Here is a 22,309-nt window from a genome sequence, read left to right as displayed (position 1 = left end):
ACTTTTTCACCCTGTAATATAAATTTGAGATGCTCGATGTATCTAAACGACGATAATTCAACCGGGCGAAGAATCTCGACTTTAAAGAAAATATTTTCCGTTCGCATGGTGCTAAGACGTTGCGAAATTAATGTAAGTCCGGCTCTACGTGGAAGGAACGTGTTCCACGTGTTCCTACAACCAACGCTGTGAATCTGGCACAAGGATGAATCTTCACCGTTTCGCGCGCTCGGTTCACGACTTGATGCATCGGAGTTCTTATACTTTTCATATATCTTTCCGGTGCGATTCCGATGTTCCCAATTACGCCTCGCCATTATAACCTGAAGGTACGTGCATGAAGGGGTATACATTGCAATCTGGCCGAAAATTGGCACGCGCAAATTGCTCAAACTGCAGCTGCGGACGCGTGCAAACCGGAAACTCTGCAGAATTATCTTACTTTTATCGACACGTGACGTGCTGAGAAGCCTTCAAAAATAGGCGATTTAAATCTCAAGCAGATACTCGCGGCCTTCCGCTATCGTTAAACACGCCGGTAAGCAATATCTACAACGTATTATAGGCAATTACTGGTAAATTGGCGGAAATCGGTTGTTTGTTAAATAACCGTCTATGGTTGTAGAATTATATACAGCAACTCAACACGTTTTAAGATTTATTTCACACGTTTATAATTGTGGTAATCGACTTTTTTCTTTTTACCTCATTCTCAAGGTCTACGAATAAATTTTCTCTCTCGTCTTGTTGTTTCTGAAAATTAAAAGTAAAATATTCATTCACAATCAACGATCGTGGTTACAGATTCATACTAATTTGCATACTCAATTATTTAAGCTTTGGCAGTTTGCGGTTGAATTGGATGAAAAATAATAAGAACGACAGCGTAAAACAATTAAAAGGAGATCGGCACTGCTCAAGTGTGAGAAATAATTGTTATACGAAGTTTGATTAGAATCAGCAATGTAGTCTCTGTGTAAAAATTGCGCAGTAAGCAATAACATATAATATATCATTGAGACACACATCAGTGGGTGAGTGTATATAACGCGTCGTGTCTAAATCATCTTCACGCATCACTTTCTCCTTTCACCTTTCTCTCTTAAGGCAATTCTCTATAATGTACCTCTACTATGTAACTTCCTACGCAACGCATGTCCACGTGACAAAAACACCGTTCGAAGTTCTTTTGGGCGCCGGTTTCAAGCGAACTTTGACACGCTAGCAGCTGTAGAGGAAGCGTCAGTTGTTATTACACGAACCCGGTGTAAATTGTTCAGACTTTCTTCAGAACAATTACGCGGAATTTCTTTTCGGGTGATTTTTGTTGGAAAAAAATATACCGCCTGATTTTTCGACAACTGTGAATATAAGACGCATGATATTTTGTTAATTGACTCATAAAATCAACAATCAGTAAAATTGTTTGGAATGAAATTAAGATTGGTATATTTTTTATCTGTCGAATTTTCCGTCGTTCGAAATTTCGATTCGTTTCTCGGTAGCCGAACATTGACTCGAGTGACATAATAAGGCAACTAGGTATATGTATACCAATCAAGGCACAAGCTTATGTAGAAAATAGCGCTTGCGTTGTAAGGGGATTTTTCCCATGGTAAGTAAATTCTCATAACGTGAAGGATAATAGAATTCGTTGAATGCCCTGAGGAGTTGAGACCTAATTAGAAATTATTATAACATATACACGGAGACGAGGACGACGACGAGGTAACTTTATGGGAAAATGTCTCACGGAGATTGCGTGTATATGCGCTTCTATGAATAACCTGAGACACATAACAACGGTGTATTGCCGCAGTGTTTGACGCGACGCGAAGTGACGTGTTTTCCCTAGGCTAACGCGATCGTTACGCGCGATTATGAATATATATCGCACTCGTTACATAGTTTTGACGACATCAAAGACGGGGGCGCAGCGAATGCGTCTACGAGTGAGAACCCAACATAACCTGAAAAAGAACATGGCGCCGATAATTGGGCTACCAGCCGATGATTTGAGGTCTGTAATTATGGGATTAGAAAAGTACGGATAACTTAGTGCAAGCCGTGAGGCTTTAGTCTTTTCGCTTGCTATCGATATATTGAAAAAAACACGACGAAATACGTAGTTTAAAATTAAATACGGCGGCCATGTTAGAGTGACGAATATTTTTGCCACCAGATGTCACGCCGCCACATTTTTATCCCTAATGATTGCAGAACTCTGCGCAAATTCTGGGAAGGAACAAGAAAGGAAGAAAAAAAGAAGAAGAAGAACGAGAAATAGAAGAAAATCACTTCGTCCTCCGTAAGTGAAAGTTCCTCCGATACGCGAGGCCATCTTAGTACATCGCTCTGACCTATGGGATGATCAGCTTCACTGATTTATCTTCGACTTTTGTGAGAGTCGCGCAGATGCAGAAGAAGCACCGTGTGTGCAAAACTGCGTGGCTTTGAAAACTGCAATCCGCGTTTTGCAGAAAAGTGTAAGGACGGGCAAATTCCGTAGGAGCGTCTGCTGGTGACTCGTGCGCTTGAAGACGTTGATGATGTCACTATTGCATGCGAATCTCCCTGAATCAACAACACGTTTATCGTGACTCGTGGCTCGTGGCTCGTTCTTCTCCCGGCAAGACATTTTACGGTTCTCAATTCTGCCTTAAATCGCAAAAGGTCAAAAATTATCGATTTTGTTTCAGTCCTTGTAAGTATATATGTAACACAAACTTTGTTGCGAACGTTCTTTCGCTTATTTGGTGTATTTCTATTGGGATTTTGATTGGTTGTTAGACGGCTTTGGTAAATTTATAAACGGAGTGCCAAACAGGAATCGTAAAAATTAACCATTATGTACTTTGATTTGCAAGTATAATCGACGTTTTCGCCGAAAATTTATGTACAGCAAGAATATTAATTTTATTCCGAAAAGAAGTGTCTTTTGTGGTTCGTATTTCGCGTCTCTTTGAAATTTCGTATAACTTTTTCAAAATGAAAATATTGCTACGAGCATTTAAACTCTGTAATTGTAACTAATTTTCAAACGATAGCCTCATATTCAATTTTAGGAGAATGAGTCGTGTTATTATGAAGAAATTTAAATAATTTATCTCAAGAATCATGTCAAAAGTCTAGCGTATAACAATTTTTTTAAGTAACAGTGAAAATTGTCGATATTCAAAAAACTAAATTACACAATCAGAAGCATCCCCATATATCATAAATCGAAACTAGAAATTGTGGTAATTGGAAAATTTCCGTAATAGCTCATTTCTAAACGCGTACTTAAGAAATCATAATTCTTAAGAGGACGATTTTTCATGCGCCTGTCGAAATCAATGAAACAAAATATGTGAGATCGGAGTCAGAAATTGATTTAATCACACTGTAGAATTAAGTTTGATAAACGATACCGACGTCGTTGAGACAAATAATAAAGATAGCGTAGAAACAAACTAGTGCTTAATACAATAATTACTCACGAGTCAGGCTGTCACGTGTTAATCGAATGAAATTAAGATCGTCGCGTGATAAATAACCATGGACTGCAGCTGCCTTTCGAGAGTCTAGTTGGCGTATAAGAAAAACTATACTCTACAGGCCTCAGTAATTCAGGTTAATCGAGGCAACCGGCTATAAAAATGTTCTCGTTCCATGCCTTGTGACTAGTTTGTTGTACAGGTACTGCATACAAGCCTGTACCTACTATAAATAACGTAAATCCGGTCTGTACGTACGAGCCTTATACCTTAATGCAGAGGATAATCAACTCTGGTATACTCGCAGTCCATACCTGCAGCAGGATTAGAGTTATCATCGTTATTATTATTATTATTATTATTGTTGTTATTATTATTATTATGTAAAACTCCATTCAGCGAAGGATTGAAAAATCGTGTTCACAGGGAAACTGTTTCGAAACCTTTGCCATGCATGTTATCCGGCTTATGCTGCTGCTGCATTGATGCGGCGTTTTACAGTTATATTGAAAAACGAAATAAATAAAATAAAATTTTACGTAATCTTGAATATTGCATACGTATGGACGAACCGTTACGCGATGTTGATTATTGTGATGAGGAAGCAGTGGTGATATTTTATAATATTTCATGTATACCTGCAATGATTATAAACGCCGATGGATATTTTATTATTTTCTTTTCGACACAAATTTCGTTACGCCTCCGTAAGTACGACTGTTAATAAATTTAATAAAATTACTTTCCTCGCGCGCGGGTTAAGAATTTTACCTAATTTTTTCATTCGATATTTCCATCGTTTGTTCACATTCTCAAAATGCCAGATCCCTGCAAAGAGGCAATTTACGAGTTGAGTACTTCCGCGAATGTATTTATTTTTACAACGCGAAAGAAGAGGAAAAAGGTGGGGGAGAGAGTCGAGGGTTGACTGAGTTACCGTGAAATGAAATTTCACCGGGTAATTCGGAAGAAATTAGGCAAAAAAAAAACAGAAGATGAAAAAAGACGGGAATAATGGTTTTACAATGTTCAATGGTCACAAGATACTTTAAGTGTCCTACAGGCATGTTAAAACCACTCAAATGTTCTCTGGGGGAGGGGGGGGGGGGGGGGGGGGGGGGCTGAACATCTTCCATGAACCATGACACGCGGAATACGGTGTATTTCGGATCAAGTTGCGGTGTGTAATGAAGAATTTTAATAACCTTACAACCACGAGAGCATTATATATATTATACGTATAGCTCCAGACAAAGAGTCTTCTAACATTATACCTACTGTTGCATGCACGGTTAACTGTTTTCAAATCGAGTTACAGTTGGTTGTACGTATCCGGATGGGTGTGTAGGTGTGCAATATACACATAAGAAGAAGCTGCCGAGTTACTTTCACTTTCCCACGTGGGGATCTATCAACGCGTACATACCCTGGATCAGACGAGGAGAACATCTCCGCAAACTATGGAAGGTAATCACCTACGAGACGTCTACCTGCTACACAATCAAAGACAAATGTTTGTGTCAGGGAACACGGACATGTTCCCCCTCGACTAACACAAGGTATATTTACCAATGCATGCGGCAGATGCCTCGGCGCATAACTTCGTCGTAATCCACCTATTCATGCGCTACGTTACATGATCAGCGTATCGTACTTTGTTTATGAAATTGGAACCCTTCGTGCGCAGCACGGATGTCAGGATTGTCAGGATTAAGCAGTGAACAGCGTTATTTCTACATCAAATTAAGGATGTATCAGGTGTACAGTCCACTGGAAAGTAATCCATGTAAGAAAGGATCAGAGAAACGAAGACGGAACAAGTGGAACTCGGGTTAACTAAGGCCAAGAAAAAACGGATGGTACTACGTTTTATGTATGAATCCGGAATTAATTTTTCAATCAACCCTCGAGATTTTTATTAAAAAAAGGGTTGAATCGTTTAATTCGGAGCCTAATAACTTTGTCAAAAAAAAAATGTGAGACGAAATTTGTCGGAGAGAAGAAAAAAAAACGAACGTAAAAAAGTGTCCTATGTTCATCTTCGTATCTTAAAAAACAAGAAATATCAGCAATCAACAACCTTCAAGATATCAGTTCATTCTGCCCATTTTCGCAGGTCATTTCCGATGCGAATGGATTATATGCGAATCACTTGGACTTGAATTTTTCTTGCATTCTTCAATTCACCATAAAAATCGAGGGTGCAGCGAGGAAATCATTTTACGATCAATCTTGCCAGACCCTAATTGAGTTGCTGATTCGAAGCCTATCTTTCCTCATTTCCCCCTTTTAACACTTCTCGGCTGGACTGTACACGTGATGCATCTTTAGGCCTGTCCTATGCCCATGGTGTGGCATGTCTATGATAACATCGGGTTATTTGTCAATCTCGTATTTCTATTAATCACTCTGGCATCGTTCACCCATCGTGACACCCATTCGAATTTAAATTTACATATCAGACCTTGAGTACATTAAAGAGGATTTATCAGAGCGAAAGATAGTGTAAGAAGAGGTCGAAGAAGAGAATCGGGTTCTCCCGTTACCAATGCAGATATACGACGATTACACATATCCTGTGATAATATGTAAAATGTACAAATAAATATATGTTTGCGATAATATTATAGGAAATACTAAGAACGCGAATAATTTTGCGGATATTACACGTCGAATGGTTTGTTTAAATGCGAATACAATGAAGAATTTTATTCCTTAATCTTCGAAACAATAAAACAATGGGACAATGAGGTCGGAGCGACTGGAGGCAGGTATAATGGGTATAATGTCCGGGCGTAAGTCACACTTTCCCCAGCTCAAACGAAATCTAAACAGAAAAAGAGAGGATCGGTGTCCTACGTCGTTAATATACGAGGTGAGAATTGAAATTTAAATAGAGATTTCAACTCTTTATTAGCGATATTTCAAGTCTGGGCGGTGGCAGCAGCGGAAGAGTATCATGTACTTTTACAGCCGTACCTGTATATTTCTTTCCCTTCCATTTTTTATTCTTCTTATTTGTTATTACAGATCACGCGTGTACGTCGGTATTACAACGACTAGATATTTCACTCGCATACGCTTAGCACCTTTTTGCATCCGCTTAGGTAACATCCCTGCAGCCTTACTGCATCGAACCTCGTTGAATATGAACTCGAGTCTTGACACCGTTTGGATCTATTTTATAAGATGTAGGAATGTGGCGAAAACGTTACAAATAGTTGAAACTATTAATCTGTCCTCACTAATCGTGAAAGTCATCGGCAGACAAGATGGATTCCCGAATTATACGAAGAAATTTCACAGGCTGGATTATCGAACCTTGAGCTTTCTTCGTACATCAAATCATAGCTCAACAGACTCTTGCCATCATTTTTATTGACGTCAGATACCTCTCGATAATATCTTAGTCACGGGAATGATTGTACCGTCGAAAAGAAATCGCAAGCGTGTCGATGGCGGCCATTTTGATTTTCTTCTTGCAACGCATAACATATTAGCGGATCGTCACATATCCTACATTCGTTTCTCGAGAATTACTTGAGTTGAATTATCCAACCAACTGACCTTCGCTATTGCGTGCGAAAAATTTTAACGTTTTAAATTTAAAAATATGATGATTCGATTATATAACATCGACCGAGAAACTGCTACAAAGTTTTTCAAGTACCCAACATTCCAACCAGAATTTCGTGTTCTAGTGAACGTGATATCTGCACACTGTGTAATTAAACCAATGTATACAATCTGCGGTTGCATGCATAATTGAAGCATTTGACGATGTGGAATCAAGACACTTATTAATACCCCTAGACAATTATTCGAATCAAGTCTGAATTAAGGACGAGTGCAAATATGGCGAGTGGAAGATCTTACTAAAGACAGTAATGTGCAAATACGGCCTACATTCTGCACGACAAATTTTTTTCCACACAGGTATAGAATGTGTGTCAAAAACTGGAGCTTTCTCTCGTCGCGTATGAGATTATATCTATATACAATGATTAAATCGTGCAGCTATACTCGAGACCTCCGATCTGGAGGTTCGTTGCTCTCTGGGATTGAACTTAAAGAAAAAGAAATTTACTGACGAGGTGGATTGAATTTTTGACACCGCATTTTGACGCGCCTTTTATAAACTTATTCTAGAATCATTGCCGCACGTTGCGTTTCTAACGGAATATTATCACGTATCAAAAGCGATCGATCAATTATAATAGTCATGAACAGGTTCATCAGCTTGTAAATACTGACACGAGTTTGAAGGGGCAAAAGTTATGCGCATGAAAATCCCGGCTCAAGTTCTGAGTTCTCAAGCTTGGAGATGAGCAGCGCGATTCTTTATACATGAAACCTAAACGTCCAAACACATTTTCTACTATTCATGATCCGACCTCTGACACGGCAAAAAATATCTACTCGTAAAACGATGTAGAAATACGTCGACGAAAATCAACTTCACATTCAACAATATTATTTCTATTTATCGTTTATTATACCTTATACAGTGATATCTATGCATCCGAGTTTCATCTTGAGGGTCCTGATAATTATACCCCGTATATTATTTGTAGTTATACCCATAGACTAGTCGCGTATTGCGTAAACGGCGACATTTAAATCCGAGGAGAAAATATCTCCGTCAATATGTTGCATTAACGATTGATAAACACGTAGTATAGAAAATATAAAAAAATAAAATAAAATAAAATAAAATACTATTGCAAAACAGATTGCAAGTAGTTAAGAACATGAGATGAGATGCTATCGTCAGATTTTTTCATCTGGATGAACGGGATTGCCGGTAACGAACAATTTACCCGACTGCGTACGAGGTGCATTAATTAATTTGTTGGTTGCATTATACATCGGCCGCACGGAAGTAGAGACTCGGAATCAATGTGGAACACCGGTGTTACGTATTACAGTTGCTTCTTCTCCTGCGACTGATGCCTTAGCAAAAGATGGAGTGAACCGAGTCTCGAGTTCCGAAGACAACTTTCGCCCTCCAAGGCTGAGAAGATTCCTTTGGTGTAGCCTCACCGCGATATTACGGAGAGACGATGCGGATGCCTCGGCGCGTGAGTCTAGACGCGCGATTAAAACGGCGATTGGAACTCCTATGGGACATGGAATCGGCTCGGCATTCTTCCTTGCTGGCAGCCAGTTACCCTGATTCCGGAATTGCGAAACCGTGGATTCAGGATTATCGATGGCGTAAACGGAGGTGGAATAGGATTGGAGGAGCACCGGACTGCGCTCTTCGTTCGTGGATATCCGGGATATCCGTGACCAAGGCTGATTTTTTCCCAAATGATTTAACGACCGCGGTTTCTCCTTGTACGAGATCCTGCAACTTTTCGTTCCCACAACCGACGACCTTGATCCGACCCCGCCGCCGGTGAAGATGAATCGTACATCCAAATTCGCCGGGGCTGATCATCCTCCGTTGTTATTATACCTGCCTGGACGACTATCGTTTTTATAATTTATATCACGCGGTGCGGAGAACACGATTTCGATGTTTCGTTACAGGTGGTATACAAGGTATACTGTATACGTATAATGACGAGTCGTGACCAAAATATCGCTGATCATCGCTCCGTGTTTTTTCTTGGCCTTTCAACGATTGGCCTGATTATCGTATTTCATTCCGTAGCAACTTAACAATTTTACTCACGGTACCTTCTTTTTTTCTATTCCAACTGAATATACGAACGACAGATTATTCGTTCAAGTTTACTGTGCGGTAGAAACAATTTCGGAAACGAACGAATTGCCGAATAAATATACTAAACAAATTTAGATTTGACGAGAATTTATTTACGGATAAAATAAGCTACTGATCATTGAAACCGATCAAACCATACGAAATTTTGCATCAAATTAAGGTACGCGATAACGATAATCGTTTCGCGTTACTAACAATTCTCGGGTTTAAATTTTCTCTGTTTGTATACCGTGAGGATTATTTTTTGGTAAAACTTGTAAGAACTTACAAAACTTCTGTTACTTAATCGTTCCGTTTTGGCGCTGTTTCTAACGGACTGTACAGGCACATGACACATCCGTAATTAATAGGTACGAGATGATTGTTTTGCTTTGTTATTACCTAACTGGATTTTCGACAAAAAACTTGTCTCTCGTACTGTGCTGGATTGTTTAATGAGAGGAAAGAAGAAGAAGAAAAAAAAACGACGTCTTAATTGCTAAATTACAAATTGCGAAAAACGTCTACCTATATAGAAAAAAGAAACTCACCGTGTGTCTTCACATTGTATGCGTGCTGCAGGCATTAAACTCTGCATTGTATGGACAAAGTGAAAAGGGCAAATATTACATTATCGTACAGAGTTTGCAAAAACAACGGTTAGGGTATTGGAGATCGATCGGAGAATTTTATATTGATTACGTTGCGCAACTTAATTATATGTTTTGCTTGGACATGCGTAGATCAAATAAGTTCCCATCTTCCTATAGGAATTTTTATATTCAAGAGAGGTGCTCTACGCAAGCACGCTACCTGTAAGATAACGATGTAACATAATCGAGCTCGTGCAGCCGTGCCAGCAGAGGCTAAAATACCGGTCCAAGCATCAAAGGTGACGGTCGTTCGAGAAAAAAGAATCATAAGATAAAAACGAACGTCGTTAAATACGTCTACTTATCATTAGGCAATGTTGAGCAAGCTGAGATTAACGATCCACATCCCGATAGCGCATTGACAGTTAGATAAAGCGTTTAAACTGGTTTCGAAACGCGATAACGAAACGCAGGATCTGAGAAAAAGAAAAAAAAAAATTCATTCAGATGCCTCTGATTGTTGTTCGATGAAATTTTTAGGCGAAACGGAAGTCGTCTGATAAATTTTTAACGTATATTTGAACGTGAGTTTTTCACGAACCGAGAATGTATCACGATTAGTGAATAATCAGCATTCATGTGGTGTAATATTCTAGCCTCTAGCCAACCCGATCAACGAGCCATCGAAATTCTTAGTTTCTTGTTTTTTTTTTTTGTAAGAAACAGACAAACATTTGAGTAAAAAACTGTTGTAGGAATAATGCAGGTGTAATTATAGGGTTTTTTTATTTTAACGATCCAGGATACTTTTTCTGTACGTAATTACAGGGATTTTATGCCCATGAACTGCTATCGATATAATTTTACAAGTTTTCGAAATCTTTGAAGAATCGAGGACAAAAAGAACGGGCCAACATTCTATCGGGATTTAATCGCGTGTCCAGAGAAAAAAATTTCACAATTAAGGGCCCGTTAATTTATACGAGAATCGTTTGATTGCACGAAGAGGAAATTAGGTTGAAACTGAAGTAACGTTAACGTTAATGTAGCGATGCATTTTTAGTTGAACTTTACGTTTTTTTCTGGATTTCAGAAAACCATAACGGAGAAAGACGTACTCATATTTTGAATGATGAAAATTTTCGAAGTCCTCATAAAGTTGTAAGACTGCGAATTTACTTCAAAGTTTTTAACTCGAACCTCGTAAATGGAAGGGCGAAACTCGGAGATGAATATGGGGTGTTCCACGCCAACTTGGTAAACGGTTGACTATGACATTTTTCAATTTCACCAAGGATGTTTTCTGCTTTGGCGCGAACTCTGAAAGGCTTCCAAAAAAATATTCAAATTTTTTAAATCGCTTGTCTTTACTCTATGATTTTTTTAAACCCATCTCAAAAACACCGCAACTGATTTTTAAGAAACATCAAAAAAAAAATCGGATTTTCGAAATGAAACATTTTCACGCAAGATTCAGAGTGGAATCTCGTTTTTTTTCTATTTTACTTTAATCGTTATTTCTATTTTCATACCTGTTCAAAATATGTGATAAAATTTTGAAAATTACGTATGTGTGTTTCAGAACTGGAACAATTAAAAAAATCTGTTATCTCTCTGAATCTTGCGTAAAAATGTTTCATTTCTGTAGGCAAATTTTGTCTTTCCTGTTTCATAAAACTCAATTTGGGTGTTTTTGAGATAGGTTTAAAAAATCATGAAGTAAATACGAGGGATTAAATAAATGTGAAAAATTTTCGGATGCTTTTCAGAGCTCGTATAGAAACGTCGGACAAATCCTTGGTGAAATTAAAAGAATGTCACGTTAAACCGTTTTCATGAGTTGGGGTGGAATGCCCCATATACATCACGACCAAAAATCGGGTGCGAAGAGTCCCGAAAAATTCCAGCGGCATTACTAAATCAACATTTCTGTTTACACAGAGATCGATCCTCTTTATTCATTCGCAGAAGACTTGCACCGCGGATCTTCATACTCCTTCCACAAGTCCGAGGAGAATAACCGGGGGCATAAGATCCCTTTCTCAAATCGGTCAACGGCGCTCAAAGCGACTTACCCGAGTGACGTAATCGTTCGTTACGTCTTCAACAGCAGCAGCAGCAGCAGCAACAGGAGAAGCAACGAGTAAAATAGACAGAAATCCCTTCTCTCGGATCGGATGCTCGCGAGGATGGGACAAGAAGCTTCTTCAGGGGATCGAGTTGATGGGGTCAGCCGCTTCAGTTCCATCCCCGAGGTCCGTACGAGCAGTCAAGCCACTCCATTAGAGACCGAGTGATCAACCGCGATTTTGTTTTTTCATCCTCGTCTCCGATTCGTCAAGTCCGTGTTCTTTTCAGTGCACTGCAGGAATCGAGTCGAGTAAAAACGGTTTGGCTGAAGAAAACCTTCGATAACATCCACTGTAAACGATCAAGTTGCAGCCGATCGATCGACTGCTATGGCGGATCAGCGAATTTTCACTACTTTGCTCGGTTAGTATCGCATAATTTTTTTAAAAGAACGTCACTCGCTTGGTTCCTTTTCTCAAGTTAGGTAATCGCGTTTGACTGTTGCACGGAAATTTTCTCACCTATCACCGTGTCAAACGATTCTACAAATAGGCGGTGGAGTAACGAATATTATGCAAAAACAACGTTACTTTCGTTTTCAATTCGCACATTCGTCGTCTCGCGCGGTCGTTACAACGCGGCAGGTGATTACGAAATTTAAAAAAACGAAACGACGCGTCGTTTTTACGCATAATTAAAACCGGTTTTAGACCGTAATTTTCACCGCGGAAAGTATCGTACATCGTAGTGTCATAAAATCAATTAAACCCAACGCCGAGTCCCACCTTTTCCGAATATCTTGAAAATACGAATTACGTATTCCGATTCCGCATAACTTCAGCGTAATTTTTGTGTCTCTCCCTAAATCACTTTCGATTGACAATTTTGGGTGGTTATGGAAGATTTTTGAATTTCGTTTAACGGCGGTAACGTCCGAGTTGTAACAGGAACGCGAAAGCCGGTTGCGTGAATATCTCACCCATTATGCAGATTCTAATTTAGAAAGGCTTATCAGCATTCGTGAGATCTTGAATATCGCGCGCGCGCACTTAGTACAAAAACCGTAAGTGCCCAGAATGCATTGAAACTGCACGAGACGTACGCACGTTGTATATTTGTACTGCAGACAATTAGATCATATCGCTATATTCAGTACATACTCTATCTTCGGTCTCGCTTCGCTGCAAGATTTTCTTTCATACCGCACCGCATGATGCATTATATGCAGTGCCTACATGCAAATCACTTGTGCAGCTATTAATTAAGACCCGTCGAGAGAAAATGAAATATCCTTAAATTATAACCCATCTTTAGCCCCAATCGGGTATTTACGCTAATGAGTTTTAAACAAACTACGTCTCTCCGTTAGAATAGAAATTTTGCCGGTAGATCTGAGGTTTCAAATAACATCGTGGAACACAAAAATTCTTAAGCTTGATTTTAGATCCAACCAAGTGTCATTCTGATTTCTAGAGTATTAAAAAATATGGGTCAAACAATGGATGGGGAAACGTTAAAGACTGTTAGAAATTCACGTTTGTCAAGAAATTAAAATGACATATCGTTAAATTCATCGTACGGATTCTATGCATGTAACGAGCTTTGAATTCGAAAAAAAATCGAATTAAAACAAATACAAATCATTTTCAGTGGCAATATTGTGGGGATGCGTATTGGGCCTGCAGAGACCCGCGCCTAGATATTCGCAACAATTAATGCCGGACACGTCGTTCACATGTCATCACAAAATCATTGGAAGCTACTACGCGGACCCAGAAACTGACTGCCAGCTATTTCACGTGTGCGTTTCGGTAGCCGGAACCGTCCAGGACTACCGGTAAGTACTTGATGAAATTGAGGTAATGATTTTTCAGCGTTTGGAAAGGTGGGCAAGGCGCAATAAAATGGTCTTCCATGTTGTGCCGACAGGTTTTTGTGTCCCAACGACACCGCGTTCGACCAGGAGAGCCAAACTTGTGCGGATTGGTACGACGTGGACTGCGAAGCAGCGACGCTTTACTACGCGAGCGACAACTTCGATCTGTACAGACTGGGATCGGGTCTTGAGTCGCGGCGTTATGACGGAACGCAAAACGATCTAGAGCCGCTGGATCATCTGCAGCGCAGCGAGTCTAGCGACCCGGTTAGATCATCGGTTAATAATTTGAACAGGGTTGCCCCTAGCACGAACACGAACAACAACAACAACCGCGACATCTTGAGGGGCAGCAGCAGCAGCAATTTCTTTAACAACCGACACAACGGCAAGGAGGACGATTACGATAACGAGAAGATTTACCGCGAACCAGAACAGAGCCAGGCGGAACCGAAGAGGAAATCGGGAGTGAGAAAAGTCGCGAGGAAGCAACAGTTCAACAGCAACAGCAACGTTATCACACCGACAACCGCCACTCCATCCACAGCCTTCGAAAATCAGAACAGAAACAACAACCAGAACAGCGGTAGTAGCTACAACCAGAGAAACAACAACCAGAACAACGGTAACTACAACCAGCAGAGAAACTACAACTACAACAACTTCAACCAGAGACAAACACAGACCAACAATTATCCCACCTCTTCGTCAGCCCGGCCTTACGTCGAGCAGACCAACAATTATCCCACGTCTTCGTCAGCCCGTCCTTACTTCGAACAGACCAACAATTATCCCACCTCATCGTCAGCCCGTCCTTACGTTGAACAGACCAACAATTACCCCCGGAATAACCAGAACAGAAACTACAACACACCGTCTTCGACCTTCAGACCTGCGACGACCAACGCGTTCCAAGGCAGCAATTACAACAACAACAACAACAACAACAACGAGCAAACTGCGGGGGGCTTCGGTAACTTCGACAGCTCGAAATTCGGAGCGACCAATCAACAGACCACGAACTACGGAAGCACAATCTTCGACCGAACTCCTGCGGTCACGACGACTGTGAGGTCGACGGACTTCACGGCGAACGTTGCCACCAAGATTAAGAAGCCCACCGACCAGAGCAGCCCGACTTTTACCAATCAGTTCAACCAATTCTCAACACAACCGACGACCCTAAGACCCAGCACGAGCTTCCAGACGACCGACTACACCGGTTACTATCAGAAAAACTACAACACCATTCAGAGAACAGCGAACACCGGCGGTACCACGTTCCAGACTTCGACTTTCGCGTCAACCTCCTACGACGACTACTCGGTCACCCCGAGAACCAGCGAGCCCCAGACTGCGAACAAAGTTCAGACCACCAGACAGCAAGATTTTACTCAAACCACTCAGAGATTCGCAAACAGCTTTGCGGGTAGCAGCTACATCCCGACGACCTACAGTCCGGTTACCAAGAAACAAGCGACCATCGGCAATGCCAACACCCAAGGCCAGGTGATCAATCGAGGGAACGATCAGTACACCGGGCAGTACGAGAGCGCCAGAACAACGAACAGCGGCCAGTACCGCGAAAGGAACACTCAGCAGACCGAGCAGACCTACGACACCTCGAGGTCCAACGATAACAGCGGACAGTACAATCGCGAGGTGGCTACGAAAGCCCCGAAGAAGGTGGCTACGCAGTACAACAACTATGAATCTAAGACGAATTTCGACGGAAGCACCAAGAGCTTCGACAACTTCGACCAAGGCGGAAGAACGGCTTCCGTCAACGGATTCAGTCCCGCTAGTGTCAACAAGCTCGCGGAGAGTCCCGTCACCGTGAGAGCGACGACTCCCGTTCCGAGGTAGGTGATTTTTCTCATTGAAAGTGCTTGGATTGAAGAAATAGGTGTTTATATGTTTATCGCTAATGTCTAACTTGTGATGATCTGTTATAGAAGGACTGTCTACAATAACCCAACAACTCAGAGGCCGTCGTCGGCTGCAGCGACCAATTACGCGTCGCAAACGACACCGAATTCAAGAACTGGAAATTTCGTCAGTGCGACACCGAGGCCGTTCACATCTACGACAAGGACTGTCGATCGGCGTCAAGAATCTACCACGGCAAAATCGAAGTCGGAAAAGAAGAACGACTACGATTACGCTTACTACGACAATGCTGGAGCTTTGGAATACGACGGTATTGATCTGGAACAAGTTGGCGGCTCAAGAGACACCGCGAAAGTAACAAGAAATTGAAATTCATTATACGGGTTATATTATACTTGCGGGAAAAAATAGTTAGACGCAGATTTTTCAATCCATGATATACAGTCTTATTCGATCTATTCGTACGTATGGAGATTCATACGTATGCATTTGAGATTGCCAATTGCCAAACTGCGCGATTTTTATGATAAATATTTTTTGTCCAGATGTCATATCTGTCGATTAATACAATACAATACGCAAACAATGATCTGCTGTACTTACAATTAAGATATTTTTGTTATGTATGTACGTCTACTACGCTACGTACGATAAATATGTTATATGTATTATGTCGATCCACCTAAAATTAATTTGAATTTCAAGAATATTATTAAATATGGTTTTTTTATCAGTATTTTTAGCTTAGTATACGCCTGCGCCGATCGAACTGTGTCCCGACAAACATACAATAACAAATTTTTCACACACATTCTTTTGTAAATAGGTCGCTACTACGGCTACCGAGTGTACATATTTTATGTATTTTAATAAAAAAGAAAAACAAAAAAAAAAAAATAACAGTAGGTATAGAGATGCATATGCTCACCAAAAGTTGTAAGGTTAATAATGTTCAGATCACCCGGTGATGTCTATATTCGTAGAGTAATGAATAAAACGCGACGATAAGAAGAATCATTAATCGTGGTGGAAAGAATATATCATGATCATTTACGACTAATAAACTTTGATTACCGTTTTATATAGGTAGACAGCTTTAAATTTCCCGGGGTTTCCGTCACGCGTTTGTCCAATTTTGCCGCCACTATGATTGTACCCGTTGCCATGGCAACAAGAGCTTGCAAAATGATATCGAGTTTCTGGTCTTCCTGCATGTGACCACCGATAATACGTCGAAGGATGGCGGAATTCACGTTATTCAAACGTAATCTAACCTTGGAAAAACATGTCAACAATGCGAAATTCTTACCACGCGTTGCGACGAAATTTTTTTTAACCATATACCTCGCCTCGAAAGATGGGGGATATTTTGAGAGAGCCTGCTTTATTTGTGGGCGAAATTGACGCGGAATTCGACCTTATGCTACCTCCATCCTCAGGAGAGGAATACATCAAGCGTGTGGTGTCGGTATTCCTGTCCCATCTTTCAATACGCTAATTTTCCCTCTAAACAATTCACTGCAATTGCAAAATATTTCTAGAATTGAGGCGCAGCAGTGCGACGACGTGGTTGTGGCAGAGAATATAAAAGCTCGTATCAGGACTCCCATGGTGGCGGTAAAGCCTGTAAGTCAATGAAACAAAACAAGCAGACGCAAGCAATCATTTGTACGATCTGTGAAATGACTAATAAACAATTGCTCAGCTAGCAGGATGTGTCGAGGCTCCAGCTTCGATGGTTCCGACTCTGGACTGGCAGCAGTGTCAACTAGCAGACTTTTCTTCTGTAAGACTAGAGATCGACCGGATTAAACACGATTTACAAAATGCTGAGGGTCGCCGCAGGCTTCGACAAACTGTTCTGGTAAGATTTAATTTCTGATCACATCTGATTTCAGATTACACTTATCCTTGTGCAAATTACAGCCTGACGCAGATGATCAGGTTGGCTGGCTGGAGTACATCAGCGACATGAGACCGTTGCTTGGACTAGTATTAAACATGAACCAGCCGCTGATCGAACAAGTCTTGGAACATCTCGTCGAAGCAGTAGAAGAAAAGGGCCTGATCTCGCAGCCATACGGAGGCTGGATTTATGCCCTACTAGCTACCCTCGAATTACCTTTAAATCCAGACACGTGTTCCTGCTTACGTTCGCTTGCTAGAACATGTTCGATAATCAGAGCTAGCATGGTAAAATACATTTTGAAAACACAGTGGCAAATGTTTGGAGTGGTAAATTTTTTATGGATAATATTTGTAATTTATTTTTAGACAGAGGAGAACGCTAAAGATGTCACAGCTTTGAATTTATTTATCTGCCTGGTCGCCAGATATTTCAGACAAATGGATTTGGTGGACTTGTAATTTGTGATTAAAGAACGACGTAATTGTAAAATTGGGAATCAATGAAATTTGTAACTACTGATTGAAATAAATATAGATTAATTTTAACGTAACAAGTTTTGTTTTATTATTATCATTATCTTGCACTTAGTTAACAGCTAAACATGATGGATGAATGTTGATTCAAGCGAGCGATCATTGAAGAGGCTACATTACATCTCTTGAATATTAGAAATTACATATGCTTAAAATATACCGTAGGTCAACACAATGAATTATTCACGAATGGAATTTCGTTGAACATTGCTGTTAAATATTGTGCAAATCAATCGTCTCAGCCACCTGTGGGTTTGCCATTTTGTGAAATGAGAGGGAAATTAATGCGTAAAACGGACGAATGTATAGAAAATTTGTTGTAAATAATTGATTAAAAAAGAGTGCAAAGAATTAATTTGTAAAAGTGAGCAGTACAAGAAAACATTATTCACTTTTCACAAAGCACGGAAAACCTTACAATTAAAAATTTTCTAGATGCAGAGTTTTATTACAAATTAACAAACGAATGATTGAAGGTATTCTGCAGAAAAAAATCCAAGGAAAATTTCTTCAAGTGGTACTTTCTTGATCCTGAAGCAGAGCCGTTGCTAATCTTTCCAAGTCGTCATAGCTCAAGCCGTCTACTTTCTTTTTTAAGTCTTTCATAAACTCATTAATTATCGACTGTGTTTCAGATTCTGTATAATAATGCCTCAAGACTCTTGACATCTCGCTTCTGAATAATTGGATGCCAGTATCACCTTGAGCACTCTTACCCTCACTTTGAATTTGCTTCTTTACAAATAAATTTAACTTGCAACCGTCTTTTATCGTTGGATAAAAACTCAGAAGCTGGTCGTCTGAAACGACGAAATTTTTTAGGATCAACTTTAAAGATATTTTGAACCAAATTTGAAGCAATTTCTCGTTTATTACTAGAAACCATTTAAATTTAATGATTTTTGAGCAATGATAATTGCAGATTATTCGTACCTGCAAGGGCCTTTCCTGTATGAATCAACTTCTGATGCGGTACAGCGATTCCTAATGATTCACTAACTTTATGTTTCAACTCGAGGACTGTGTTTGACGGCAATATCTGAAACGATGGATGGTGAATTAATGACAAATTAACGGAATTGTTGGAATGGTGGAAATAACAAAAAAAAAAATGTGAATAATTCGGAGAATGTTTAATAATGAATACCTTCCGTACGTCTGATTGATAAAAAAAAATGCTCCAAAGAAAGAGAGCATTAGTCTTTAGCAATGTTCTCGAAACTTTTGCGGGGTGGTTTGGAACGTTGGGTGATGAAATCTGACTTTGAATTCGTGATTGAAATGTGGAAAGGAAAATACAAAAGGTGAATACTCATAAAAACACGTCAATATTGACGATTTGACAATATAAAGACAACTCGTACTCACGTCAACTACACACTCTCTTCCCTGTAGAATTTTCACAACGATTTTCATGTTTGAATTAATTTAACACAGAACGGCGGGGGTAGAACTGTGTCAACGTTGACTCATCTTAGTTTAAATATCCAATACCTCGCAATAATTAAACGATTAAAGCAATCTGTCCTACACCTAGGTTGGATTCCAGGTTAGATTCGTTAACGCAATTTTTTCTACTACTGCTGCTGCTGCTGACGACAGGTGAAGGCACAAAGCAACCCTCAATTTTTGTCCAATATTATCGCCATGAAGTATACGACGACTCAAGAACGCATACTCGCATAGAAATGTGGTATATATTGATGTATTTCGTTTATTGTGATGTCGCTTCGATGTCAAGACTGGTCTGAACCTTGCCGTTGACTGAGGAATATTTCAGTGAACGACCTTGCTATCAATCGTGCAGAATATGGCCGCCGCCTGTAACTTGCGGCCACCTGTTACTCTAGCCGTGTTCTAGCGCTACTTCGGCGGAAAATTTATTGATCGTATCGTTTTAATCGAAAAATAATGTCATGAAAATAATTAATCAGCTTATATACGAACCCAAAACATTATTATCCATGCATACCTGAAACATTTGACTATCTAGCTCTAGCTATAATCTTAAGGCGCTGCTCGTGGTAGGAAGAGAAATTACTTTCAGGCGCCGAATTTTGACGAACACAAGGCTTGTTTATTTTCTTCAGAATTTAGTCTAGCCGCCCTCACTCCTGCGCGCCAAAAACTTACATGCGGTAAACAACTAGAGAAAAAAAGCTATTCTCTTGTTTTGGTTTCTCAATATTTTCACTTCGACATTCTTTACAATAAACTGCTCAAAATCATGAGTGAAGACGAACAGAAATCAGAATCTGCAGTGGAACCAAACGAAGCTGAATCAATAAACGGTGTCGATCACATCACGTCCAGAGCCGATTTGACACCGTATTTTGTAAACAGTGATCATAGTGTGAATAAAATACACGTTTCAAAGGTATTCTTTCTTTTAGTTTCTACAGAAATCACTCTCGGTCTCACCGATAGACGATCAAACGTCGCGGCAACGTCAGCCGTTGCCGAGCTTTGAGGTTATAATTACAATGTGGATCACGTTCAACGGTTTTCCAAACAAGCAATTGCCTATATTTAAAATTGAATTAGCGTATTGTCACACGTAATAATCATGATACTATTTGCTTATTGCACATCATGATGTTAAATTTTAATTTTGAAATTCTCTATTCGTATGGGACTACAACAATTATGAAAAATATACGATAAGAAATACAAGGTCTGTGAAACAAATAAAGTTGAGTTTCACTCCTTTCAGGTGCCGCAAATTTGTCGCACAGAACCATGTCAGCTGGGAGTAGACGAGGCGGGTCGAGGTCCGGTTCTGGGTCCGATGGTTTACGGAATTTCGTACGCTCCGTTGAACGAAAAGCAACTGCTGGTGGACTTGGGCTGTGCGGATTCGAAGACCCTGACTGAGGATCAAAGGGACGCAATTTTCGACAAGATATGTGAAAATGACGATAAAATGGGCTGGGCAGTAGAAGTAATATCACCCAATGTCATAGCGAACAGCATGTACAGGCGTAGCAAAGTTACGCTTAACGAGGTATCGATGAACTCTGCAATCGGATTGATCAGGAGGGCGATAGAGGCGGGAGTCAATCTTGCCGAGGTCTACGTTGACACTGTTGGAAAACCTGAAAAATATCAAGCAAAACTGAAGGAGATATTTCCCGAACTTAAAATAACCGTTGCAAAAAAGGCTGACTCCACTTATCCTATCGTTAGTGCGGCTAGTATCTGTGCCAAAGTATCCAGGGACCATGCGCTGAGAGCGTGGCAATTTAGGGAGGGTGAAAACGAGAACGAGTATGGTAGTGGGTACCCAAATGATCCTGTAACAAAAAAATGGCTCACTCAGAACATCGATCAAGTTTTTGGCTTCCCGCAATTAGTCAGGTTCAGTTGGTCGACAGCTGAGAAAATTCTTGAGTCAAGCGCTCTACCTGTTGATTGGGAAGAGGTCAACGACGAAGAATCTACCCCGAATAATCAAAAGATATCTAAATTCTTTAGCAAAGTTGATACGCACAATAAAGTTAACAGGAAGAAACATACGTTCTTTGCAGACAGGTGCTTGACCAACGCGGCTAGCCTCTGATTGTTAATATTGATTTTATTATATCGAGAAGAGGAAAATTTTATTATCGCATTTAAGTTTTAAATTGTTGACACAATTTCTTGAAGTATAAAAACGAAATCAAGATATTTTAAGTCGCAAGTCATAATAAGCGAACAATTGCAGGCAGATAGAATATCTTGTTCTCTACCTCGATTTTTAATTTGTTTTTTAAATGATAGATGAGTTCTGGCAGTTTTATTTTCAATGGTCAATTTCAACGACCCAAGCCCCAGAACACTTTTTTTCTTAAACTTATTTATTGTTACTTTCAGCATTATAGATTTCAAATACTATGAAATTCGAAAGTATTGTCTCACTATATTGTACCGCCTTTGAATTACAGTTAGAAAAATAAAGCATTATTTCTGTAATTACTTCGATCAGTGTTTGACTTTTGGAAAATTTTAATACATTAGTGTATCATGGAAGTCTTCTTGAATCCTTTCACATGTTATTTCCTTTCTGATCCATTTAAGTTTAAGTTGAACGAATACTCATTTCATTAATTCTACAGAAATTAGCCGTACACCAAATTGCTGTTGATTTATCGATTATTTTTGATATAACACTTTTATTACGGAATATTAAATTAATTCAAATAATTTTAATTATATACATATTTACATTACATATGTAAGGTTAAGTATAAGTAGATGAAAGCATAAAATACAC

The 22,309-nt window shown here is 39.8% G+C and overlaps 4 protein-coding genes across 5 annotated transcripts; 3 read left to right on the top strand and 1 right to left on the bottom strand.

Annotated features, from left to right (window-relative positions):
* The first annotated feature begins 11,953 nt into the window (after positions 1–11,953).
* LOC124180404 (GATA zinc finger domain-containing protein 14-like) lies at positions 11,954–16,696 on the top strand. 2 transcript variants are annotated; one of them, XM_046565870.1, is made up of 4 exons: positions 11,954–12,272; positions 13,500–13,686; positions 13,779–15,587; positions 15,684–16,696. In XM_046565870.1, exons 1-4 carry the CDS (start codon positions 12,239–12,241, stop codon positions 15,982–15,984), a joined length of 2,331 nt encoding a protein of 776 aa, XP_046421826.1. In that variant the 5' UTR covers positions 11,954–12,238; the 3' UTR covers positions 15,985–16,696. The 2 variants fall into 2 exon arrangements, with proteins under 2 accessions (XP_046421826.1, XP_046421825.1); XM_046565869.1 differs by having other exon boundaries at positions 11,959–12,272; positions 15,681–16,696.
* A 128-nt stretch (positions 16,697–16,824) lies between these two features.
* On the top strand, positions 16,825–18,074 carry LOC124180411 (gem-associated protein 2). Its single transcript, XM_046565878.1, has 5 exons — positions 16,825–17,079; positions 17,157–17,241; positions 17,321–17,479; positions 17,542–17,808; positions 17,890–18,074. The coding sequence occupies exons 1-5, from the start codon at positions 16,973–16,975 to the stop codon at positions 17,980–17,982; spliced, it is 711 nt and encodes a 236-aa protein (XP_046421834.1). The 5' UTR covers positions 16,825–16,972; the 3' UTR covers positions 17,983–18,074.
* On the bottom strand, positions 18,064–19,801 carry LOC124180413 (ubiquitin-like protein 4A). The gene is made up of 3 exons (XM_046565881.1): positions 19,426–19,801; positions 18,991–19,096; positions 18,064–18,857 (listed from the first exon to the last, which is right to left on the bottom strand). Exons 1-3 carry the CDS (start codon positions 19,471–19,473, stop codon positions 18,568–18,570), a joined length of 444 nt encoding a protein of 147 aa, XP_046421837.1. The 5' UTR covers positions 19,474–19,801; the 3' UTR covers positions 18,064–18,567.
* Positions 19,802–19,860: 59 nt separating this feature from the next.
* Positions 19,861–22,011, top strand: LOC124180409 (ribonuclease H2 subunit A). The gene is made up of 2 exons (XM_046565876.1): positions 19,861–20,434; positions 20,771–22,011. Exons 1-2 carry the CDS (start codon positions 20,285–20,287, stop codon positions 21,614–21,616), a joined length of 996 nt encoding a protein of 331 aa, XP_046421832.1. The 5' UTR covers positions 19,861–20,284; the 3' UTR covers positions 21,617–22,011.
* Positions 22,012–22,309: the final 298 nt, after the last annotated feature.

The sequence above is a fragment of the Neodiprion fabricii genome, chromosome 4 (assembly GCF_021155785.1).
Source record: "Neodiprion fabricii isolate iyNeoFabr1 chromosome 4, iyNeoFabr1.1, whole genome shotgun sequence".
In the NCBI taxonomy this organism is placed as follows: domain Eukaryota; kingdom Metazoa; phylum Arthropoda; class Insecta; order Hymenoptera; family Diprionidae; genus Neodiprion; species Neodiprion fabricii.
Note: the sequence above shows the minus strand (reverse complement) of the source record. Positions and strands in the feature narration are given on the sequence as shown.

Excerpts from the sequence above, each read along its gene's own strand:
- LOC124180404 (XM_046565869.1), top strand. The coding sequence starts at position 12,239 with ATGGCGGATCAGCGAATTTTCACTACTTTGCTCG. Across the intron at positions 12,273-13,499 it reads AATTTTCACTACTTTGCTCG|TGGCAATATTGTGGGGATGC; the intron begins GTTAGTATCGCA and ends AATCATTTTCAG. Across the intron at positions 15,588-15,680 it reads GCGACGACTCCCGTTCCGAG|AAGGACTGTCTACAATAACC; the intron begins GTAGGTGATTTT and ends GATCTGTTATAG.
- LOC124180411 (XM_046565878.1), top strand. The coding sequence starts at position 16,973 with ATGGGGGATATTTTGAGAGAGCCTGCTTTATTTGTGGGCGAAATTGAC. Across the intron at positions 17,080-17,156 it reads GAATACATCAAGCGTGTGGT|AATTGAGGCGCAGCAGTGCG; the intron begins GTCGGTATTCCT and ends AAATATTTCTAG. Across the intron at positions 17,242-17,320 it reads CCATGGTGGCGGTAAAGCCT|CTAGCAGGATGTGTCGAGGC; the intron begins GTAAGTCAATGA and ends ACAATTGCTCAG.
- LOC124180413 (XM_046565881.1), bottom strand. The coding sequence starts at position 19,473 with ATGAAAATCGTTGTGAAAATTCTACAGGGAAGAGAGTGTGTAGTTGAC. Across the intron at positions 19,097-19,425 it reads GAAGAGAGTGTGTAGTTGAC|ATATTGCCGTCAAACACAGT; the intron begins GTGAGTACGAGT and ends CCATCGTTTCAG. Across the intron at positions 18,858-18,990 it reads TACAGGAAAGGCCCTTGCAG|ACGACCAGCTTCTGAGTTTT; the intron begins GTACGAATAATC and ends TCGTCGTTTCAG.
- LOC124180409 (XM_046565876.1), top strand. The coding sequence starts at position 20,285 with ATGAGTGAAGACGAACAGAAATCAGAATCTGCAGTGGAACCAAACGAA. Across the intron at positions 20,435-20,770 it reads ATAAAATACACGTTTCAAAG|GTGCCGCAAATTTGTCGCAC; the intron begins GTATTCTTTCTT and ends CACTCCTTTCAG.